Consider the following 9,205-nt stretch of genomic DNA (forward strand, 5'->3'; position numbering starts at 1 on the left):
CCTGATTATGTTTCCTAAGGGCAGCATGTAAAGCGTGAACAGAATGGGCCCTAGAACTGAGCCCTGTGGGACTCCGTAGCTAACTCTAACAGGACCAGAATAGATATTAGTCCCTTTTCTGAAGCCAATAGCAAGTCATTAGTAACTCTGACCAGTGCAGTTTCAGTGCTATGGTGAGGTCTGAACCCTGACTGAAAATCTTCAAAGTGACTGTTGTCCTGTAGGTGGCGCTGTAGCTGCTTTACTACAACTCTTTCTAGGATTTTAGAAATAAATGGGAGATTAGATATAGGTCTACAGTTGGCCAAAATGTCAGGATCCAGGTTGGGCTTTTTCAAAAGAGGATCTGGAATTTTCATGACTCAAAGTTGAATGAGAGAAAAAAAAATATTTACAAATGACAACATGAGGCCACTTTAGATCTGAGTCTGCTTCAATCAGTGCCGAGAGCTAAACAGACTGAGGGTTTCATGTGTTTGACTTCAGAATGCCATGATGACGTTTGAGGAAGAGAAGATGCAGATGGCCTGTGACGACCTGAAGACAACCGAAAAGCTGTGTGAGAGCGACAGCGCCGGAGTCCTAGAGACAATCAGAAACAAGATTAAGAAGAGTGTAAGTATCAAATCCTGGGCCAGTGAAGCATCCTGATGAAGAGGACCAGAAAACGGTAGACCAAAGGATTCTGTCACACTGGGCAAATGGGAAATCCTGTGACACAGATGGTACCAGTTTGCAGTTTCAGTTAGATTCCAGCAATGCTCAAAGTGCTGCTGCTGGACCTGGCTTGGCTTCAGATAACAACACTCTCAGCATTGCCAATTATCAAATGTGAGATCACACAGACAAATTCAGTCGCTTTACTGCTTAGAATTACTTTAGAAATGAGTAGTTCAATAATCAGCTATTCCCTGGTGAAACCAGCTGTCAGCTTGAAATGGATTCTGTGCATGTGTGTTTGTCACAGATGTACTCCCAAAGGTCAGGCATTCTTGTCGTGGATCGCCTGCAGAGACAAATTATTGTTGCTGACTGCCAAGTGTACCTCGCGGTCCTGTCATTCGTCAAACAGGAGCTCTCAGGTAATCCGATCTTCACCAGATTCCAAGCAGTCCGTGATAAATGCTACCGCTTAACATAAAGTATAGCTCCCGATAATTTTAAGGATTCTTACATCAAGCACTTTTTCTAAACCTGCTTAACCCTTCAACGCCTTTAACATACTGTCATTTTTTAGTTGTTAACACAATAATTCCAGTAGTTTGTGAAGGAGAAAGTGGCTCGTCAAGATATATGCCGCACTACTCACAGCAGCTTGGAGGGTATACAGACTCGAGTGGAAAACTGTTAGTTCATGCATGACAACAGTTGTGGTGTCCTTCCACCTTAAAGATGCAGCTTCTCCAGTAATGTCTTTCATTGTTTCCACTAATAGCCTATATTAAAGGAGGCTGGATTCTCCGCAAGGCTTGGAAGATGTACAATAAATGCCACAGTGACATCAGTCAGCTGCAGGAGACATGCCAACAGAGGTCCTCTGGTAACCAGGAGTCTCTCACAGCCGACAACGCCAACCACAACGCGCCATTGGAGAATGAAGTAACAGCTGAGGCCTTGGACCGTCTCAAGGGCTCCGTCAGTTTTGGTTATGGCCTCTTCCATCTGTGCATCTCTATGGTGCCCCCACATCTACTCAAGATTATCAACCTGCTCGGTTTCCCTGGTGACCGTCTCCAGGGGCTGTCCTCTCTCATGTATGCAAGTGAGAGCAAAGACATGAAGGCGCCACTGGCAACGTGAGTAAGCTCAGCTCCGGACATTTACTGTAATGCTGAGTCACACCGAATGTGATTCACACGACAAATTTGTGTCAAACGCCTCTCTTTCAACAAGCATCAAATTCACTGCTCGACACCTGTCCAAAAATGTGCTCTTAAACTTGATGCTCCAGATATGTGTGGGAGGAGCTACAGTCTAAAGTTTTTAGCATTTTTAGCTACATTTAATCATTGACTGTATATTTCATTTTCAATGCATGAAAGACACAGATGATGCTAAGAGATCAGGTTTCTTTATTTTGAAGAGTTCTACAAAAACCTCAGTAATCCAGTCTCCATGTCTGGGTTTATGAGATCATTCAGAGATTCTTCCAGTACGATGAGGTTCTGCTGTCACAATCAGGGAGACAGCTGGTTCCACGTGCAGCAGGTTTATTATCAGAGCTAAAAGTCCACAAAACTAAATCAGAGTCAGACAGGCAGAGGTCATACACAAGCATGGGAGCATCCGAGAAGAGAGAGGAGAGTAGTCAGAGTCCAGGCGAGGTTCAGGGCAGGCGGCAGGCAATCAGAGTAGCAGGGTCGGAGGCAGACAGTCAGGTCCAGAAATAAACGCTCAGTGTTTCATGGAGGGTGGCACAAACAATACGTTGCGGTGAGTGACAGTGTGGAGCCAGACTATAAACTGAGGAGGTGATGAGATGATGGGAAACAGCTGACAATGATGAGTTCAGGTGAAGATAGGTGATGAGGTCAAAACTCGGGTGAGCGCTCCCTCTGGTGGCTGGAGAGGGTAGCAGCAGGTTGATCCATGACACCAGCAGAATGACGGCGGCTTTCTGTGGTCCCTCTGTGACCCACTTTGATGACTTTCTGTCCTACATTAGTCGGAGGAGGGAAAAAATTGAAGTAAGAATAAAAATCAATAACTTTTTTTTATTATCTCAATAGAAAAAAGAAAAACATAGCAAAGTTCAGGAGGAGAATGATTAGATTCTCCTTGGATTCGACCCTCTGGTTAGACTGTCAGCACATCATGTGACCAAAGACGAGTCCTTATTATGTTGATGAGAAGCGCCTTCTTTTTTCAAAGTTCTGATTTTTTAACTCTCGATACACCGCAATGCCCAAAATGCTGTGTGACACCAAAAACGTGCTGCCGTTAGAGATTCACACTCCTGATGGCGAGGTAACACCGCACACCCAAAAAGTACCAACACAACGCAGAGCAGAGACGAAGACGGTTACACATGGAGTTCACCTCCATTTAACACCAGGCGTTTATTTTTTTTGCGATGGTCGACAGGGGCTTCGGATCAGCAGTGGTTATTTAGAGCTACTACAATTAATTTGACATCGTACATCTTGACTTGTCACCAACTGCTCCCCAGCCAGCAAGGCTAAGTGGTCTAAAAGTAGCAGAAAATGTGTCCCAAATGGACTTGTCCACAGTTTCTGTGGTGGATCCACCTGTGTTTGCTCACATTGACTTAAGTGGACACTAACTGGGTTAGCTCGCTACGCTAGCCAGCATTCCAGTGGACACGTAGCATGCTATTGAGCTCCATGGTATTGAGCTAATGAGCTCCACTATATTGAGCTAGCGAGCTCTACTGTAGCGAGCTAGTGCGCTCCACTGTCCACCGGACAGCTGGCTACCGTAGCTTGCCCACCCACTGATTGTCCACCTAAGCGAATGTGGGCAAACTCTGGTGGTGCCACTACGGAAACCATGGACAAACCCATTCAAGCCCACCTTTTCTGACTACTTTTAAACCATGTGGGGCCCACCTGACTTTGCTGGCAGGGTCTTTGCCTCTCTGCCACTCGCAGCTCGCGCAGAAATAGACCAGACACTGAAAGGATTGCTGCACTGCGCAAGCTAGCCACGCAGGACTGCTGCGCTTCGCATCTGGTGTGAACCACACCATAGTTTAACAAGGGCGCCGAATGGACGTGGCCTCCGTTTCCACATGCATTGTGAACCCAGCGTGACTCATGGATCTTATTTGGTTTGAATGCAACTTAAAGCTAAGAATTGTTTTGAGCTTTTAACATATTTGTTTTACCATGTTCTAGCCATAAAAGCTTCTGTAATTATTTTTTGTCAAAATAAAGCATGAGTGGGATGTTAAGCTTAAATGCATATCCAAAGAGCTAAACTTAGATTAGATAAGGTTTTCTTTATTGTTTCAGCTCAATGCTCTGCGCTGCTGGTTTTAGATTATGTCTGTACACCACTCTTCAAAAAAGAAACTGGAGATGAGAGCTTAAACAAGAAAACTTAGATTGTAGGTAATATTGAGTTTTATGAATAATTATGTATTTTATTGCCTTTTTAGTATGATATCATCCCCCAGAGCAGGGGTCTAACAGACCAGAACCCAACGAGAGCCACATAGTCTCACTTTATTGTTAAAAAAGGCACAATATTTATGCTTTTTTGGCAATGAAATACTCATTTATAAATGTAGCTTTGACATATTTCAATAATTGAATTAGAACAGTGTCTATGTGTTTTATATATATATATATATATATATATATATATATACTGTATATATATATATATATATCTGTATACAGTATATACAAAATAGATCCTCATGCTGCAGCAGCTTTACTTAATTTAAAATGCAAGACAGTCATTTTAAACTGCATTTGTTGCTTTGACCACTTTGGTGAAGGTTTTACCAAAATAAAAAAACCTTCAGAGACTTTTACTTGACTAAATATTTATCAAAAGCACAAATTTAAAGGGTATTTCTACAGAATTTCTGACAGTAAATTAAACGTTTTTTGCTCAGGTTATTGACATGGTAAAAATCTTAATAGAAAAGACAAACTTAAATAACTAATCTATTATGTATTCAATTGTTAGCATTTTTCATTAAAGCTAAAGAGCCACAATAAAGGGATAGAAGAGCCACATGTGGCCCTGGAGCCTCAGGTTGCAGACCCCTGCTTCAGAGGAACCAAAATTAATAGCTGTTGTAAAGCAAAAGTAGAGAGCTAACGTCACAGTTGTTGACCAGAAATGATTTTTATTTATCATGACAAAAGGAGAGTTGGATTGCTTAACCATTTTATTAGAGTTTCCTGTGCATGTTTGTCTCCAATGAGGTCATGCAAATGAAGGCAGAAGGACGGCACCAGACAGATAATTGTATTACAAAAGATCAAACTTTTCAGAGAGCTCTAAATACCGGAGGTAACCAGAAAGAGGAGAGATGTTCACTAACACAACAGGAAACCAGAACAAACTGATGAAGAAAGAGGGTGAGACAGCACTATAAATAGACCCAGACGACACAGACAGCAGCTGATGAGACACGTGTGGAAACACATGAGGCAGATCACATCACATTAGCATGAAAGTCTGAAAAAAACAAACGATTCCAACACAAACAGGAAAAACCAAGAGAAAGGACTAGAAAAGAGAGTTCTATAAACACAAAGAGATGTTCCTGCTCTATAGTTCTATAGTGTGTCATGAGTGCAGCACATGCATGTAAACTCCAGGAACACAGGCGCACGTGCTGAAGCGGGTTTCATGTTCTGTCGCTCAGGTTGGCCCTCTTGTGGTACCACACCGTGGTGCTGCCGTTCTTTGCACTGGATGGGTCTGACACACATGAGGGGCTGCTGGAAGCCAAAGCTATTCTGCAGAGAAAGTCAGTGGTTTATCCCAACTCATCCCTCTTCATGTTCTTCAAGGGAAGAGTTCAGAGGCTGGAGGTATGGAGAGCAGCTGTCATGGAGGGTCACTCAGACCCCACAAGACTGTAAAATCTGTCAAAAGTTTTTTTTTTGATCTCACGATTCATAAACTCACCAAGCACTGTGCAGATCCCATACATGTGCATGTACAGCTGTCATCTCCTGTCAGTATGAGTGTTTTCTCCTTTGTCCCCAGTGCCACATCAACAGTGCTTTGGCCTGTTTCCATGATGCATTAGAACTTGCATCAGACCAAAGAGAGATCCAACATGTTTGTCTCTATGAGATCGGTACGTCTCCCTCTTCAGGCCGGTGGGACCCCTGAGCTCTGGACAGACGGTGCTCTGACGCCCTCGTGTCCTCCGTCTGTTTCAGGTTGGTGCAGCATGATAGAGTTGAATTTTGAAGACGGATTCAGAGCATTTGAACGACTGAAGAATGAGTCGAGGTGGTCACAGTGCTACTACGCCTACTTGACTGGCGGTAAGTTTGAGTCTGCTGAAGCAACTGTTTGTCTGGTCTTCATGCTGAGGGTCATGCTTCCCTTCAGTGTGTCAGGGGGCTTCTGGGGACCTGGATGGAGCAAATGGAGTTTTCAAGGACGTACAGAGGCTATTCAAGAGGAAAAACAACCAGATCGAGCAGTTTGCTGTCAAAAGGGTTGGGCCTTTGTGCACCTAAAAAAGAATTTCTCCTCTTTTCTAAAGCCACTGTTTAAATGATGGTTCTTTTCTGCAGGCTGACAGACTGAGAAAAATCTCCCCCACCAGAGAGCTTTGCATCCTTGGTATCATCGAAGTGCTTTATCTGTGGAAAGCCCTTCCTAACTGCTCATCAACAAAGCTTCAAATAATGAACCAGGGTCAGTGAGCACAGCATGATTGGGAAGTGTAGCTGAAGGAGGGCTGAGGGCTTCGTTAGACTGTCTTGTGACTGTGGCTGCTGTTTGCCCTCAGTGTTGCAGAGTCTGGACGAGGTTTCATGCAGAGGCCTGAAACATCTCCTCCTTGGTTCCATTCACAAATGCCATGGGAACATGAGGGATGCTGTGCAGGTAACAACCGCCTGGGCTCTGTCTGAGGACGGATCGCTCAGCTGGTCTCTACACTCATCTCTATTGTTTCTTCTCTGATCCAGTCATTCCAGTTGGCTGCTCGAGATGAGTACGGACGACAGGTCAACTCGTATGTTCCCCCTTATGCCGTCTATGAGCTGGGATGTATACTTCTTGCAAAACCAGAGGTCAACAATCTGACATTTTTATATATTTGTTTATATTCTTCATTGGTCTCCTCATTGCTTCTCTGTCAATGTGTTCTATAATCTTGTGTTTTCCATTTAGACAAAGGGAAAAGGAAGATCCTTCTTACTTCAAGCTAAGGTGAAATCATTGCTTCATTTTAAGCACAGAGATTTCACATCAGTGCATCTATAATGAAACGGGGCTTCATATGTTTCAGGAGGATTTTACAGGCTATGATTTTGAAAACCGGCTTCACGTTCGCATCCATGCTGCCCTGGCTTCTCTGAAGGAGGTGGTGCCTCAGTGAGTCCAGAGAGGGTCCCTGTGACGGCTGCAGAGTTGAAGCCGGTCACAGTCATTGTTCCCCTGGCAAACATGCTCCTGTGGTTTTCATTACTTTAAGAACATAGTGTACATACTGTTTGTTGTTGCTTTAACCAGCCCAACAGTTAAATAAAGTGCCATCTCTGTGCAGTTTGTGCAGCAATAGTTACTGGCACTATTTAAGCCCAAAGGTAGATGTAGACCGAGCAGGAAGTTGACATTACTAAATTCATGACATGGTGCTGAAGAAACTTGCTAGGCTGCTGCATTTCTATCTAGGTTTTATGGCTTCAAACCTGATAAACAAGCAGAAAGCAACATTACAAGAAATAAAGACATTTTTGCTCTGATACACATAAAAGGGGTTTTAAAAGTTGAAATAGAACCTAAACATGAGAGGAGAATCCTGGCAGGTGAATATTTACTTATTCACTCTGGTAGACCACAGTCATATGAAAACCACAAGCAGGACAAACATGAACAAACACACTCAACAACTGAACTAAACAACAGAAACTTTCTCTTTTTCTGTTTATAAAATTAAGAAAATTGAGCAAAAAAAATACAACTAGAATGAATTCACTAATAATCCTACTAATATAAACATGTTGTAGCTTTATGGTTCAAATGTTTGAGTCAATAGATACACAAACAAAAAAAGGAATTTCTTTTTAATGATTTGTGGAAAAAGTAACTTTAATTCCTATCTAGAAATGCAGGAGGATCACTGCTCAGGATCAGTTTGAAAGTGACAGGCAGGAAGTAAACAGACAGGAGGGGCCTGAAATGTTTGCACTTTCAAACGTTAAATAGAGCATAAGTCAGGGGTCTGCAACATTAAACAATTAAACAACCTTTCAGGTCGATTTCTCACCAACCAAAACCCAACAGGAGTCTTTACTCACCCTTTAGATAAATAAGATTCTGATTTGTTTTTATGTTTTTGCTCCTGACATGATACATTTAAATAAACTATTGTGTTTTTGGGATAAATAAAACATAAACATAAAAACAATGTGGCTTTTTCAAAAAATATGAAATAGTTTATGACAGAGCTTTGAATGACTTCCTTTAAAAATAAAAGACATCCTACTCCATAGAACCATGTCTATGCAGCAAATGCAGTAGGGAGTGTCAAGTCATCAATGATAAATATTTAAAAAACTGTTTATTTTACTGTTTCTAGAGCATTTCAGCCACAAATTAATAGCTAATAAAGTGATCTCTACCATATATTATAACCATGAGGAACACTTTAAATCTTTGAATTTGTTCAAAAATAGAAGATCTGCGTTATAATCCAGTAGATTATAACTCAATGTAGCTTTAATTCTGGTTGTGGTTACTGATATTACATTGATTTTCTGTCAAATTTAAGTCCAAACTTGTCAGTATGATGTTGATAATCTACAAAGGATCGATGGAGAATTACAGCTACTGTTGTTAGGATCCTCACTGAATGAATCAGACCGTCCTTCAACTGTTTGTGAAGGAGTTGAAGAAAGGTTAAGTTCATTTACTCTTTTAACTGTACTACTGACTTACTTTTTCCTTTATAGTTACTTTAAAAATGTTTCTAAAACATTTTATTTTTGCCAAAAAGCCACAATGTAGGGATAAAAGAGCCACATGTGGCTCCAGAGCTGCAGGTTGCAGACCCCTGATCTAGACAGACACATTCCAATAAATCTCATTCCTGTCTCATCTGTGTTCCTCACCACTCTGTTAGAACATTGATCCTCATCGATCTCCGTGATTACATGACTCAAAATCACGACTACCCCTTCAGTGGAATCGTTAAGCACATACAGTTATTCAAGCATACCTCCATAAATTGTATTTTAAAAAAAGCAACACATAAGTACGAGTGTCTTCACATGCTAGTTCTTTAGTTCTGAACCTTTTCTCCATCACTACAACAGCCATTTCTACCTAAACTGTTATGTTTCCCTATAAATGAAATCAAAACAAAGAGTCCAAAAACTAGCTTGTGACTGAGTCACACGTTTTTAAAACTGTAATTGCAACTCCTCAAGCCAGAAAAGTTAAGCTCCTGCATGCTGGCATTTCACCAAAACTGGAGTGAGACTTTTGCTTCACCTGCTTCATGGGATGAAGCAGCAGACGGGGCAAACAGGCA

At 41.8% G+C, this 9,205-nt stretch overlaps 1 protein-coding gene across 1 annotated transcript in view; it reads left to right on the forward strand.

Moving 5' to 3' along the window:
* Window positions 1-8,110, forward strand: part of ttc39c (tetratricopeptide repeat domain 39C) — a 14,185-nt gene extending 6,075 nt beyond the window's left edge. The window contains exons 3-14 of the mRNA XM_024258991.2: window positions 487-615; window positions 968-1,082; window positions 1,436-1,796; window positions 5,348-5,516; window positions 5,695-5,788; window positions 5,874-5,981; window positions 6,049-6,158; window positions 6,237-6,360; window positions 6,455-6,552; window positions 6,636-6,740; window positions 6,841-6,879; window positions 6,959-8,110. Coding sequence (XP_024114759.1) covers window positions 487-615; window positions 968-1,082; window positions 1,436-1,796; window positions 5,348-5,516; window positions 5,695-5,788; window positions 5,874-5,981; window positions 6,049-6,158; window positions 6,237-6,360; window positions 6,455-6,552; window positions 6,636-6,740; window positions 6,841-6,879; window positions 6,959-7,048 — 1,542 coding nt within the window. The 3' untranslated portion in view covers window positions 7,049-8,110. The remainder of the gene's footprint in view (window positions 1-486; window positions 616-967; window positions 1,083-1,435; window positions 1,797-5,347; window positions 5,517-5,694; window positions 5,789-5,873; window positions 5,982-6,048; window positions 6,159-6,236; window positions 6,361-6,454; window positions 6,553-6,635; window positions 6,741-6,840; window positions 6,880-6,958) is intronic.
* Window positions 8,111-9,205: the final 1,095 nt, after the last annotated feature.

This window comes from Oryzias melastigma, linkage group LG4, assembly GCF_002922805.2.
Source record: "Oryzias melastigma strain HK-1 linkage group LG4, ASM292280v2, whole genome shotgun sequence".
Classification (NCBI taxonomy): Eukaryota; Metazoa; Chordata; class Actinopteri; order Beloniformes; family Adrianichthyidae; genus Oryzias; species Oryzias melastigma.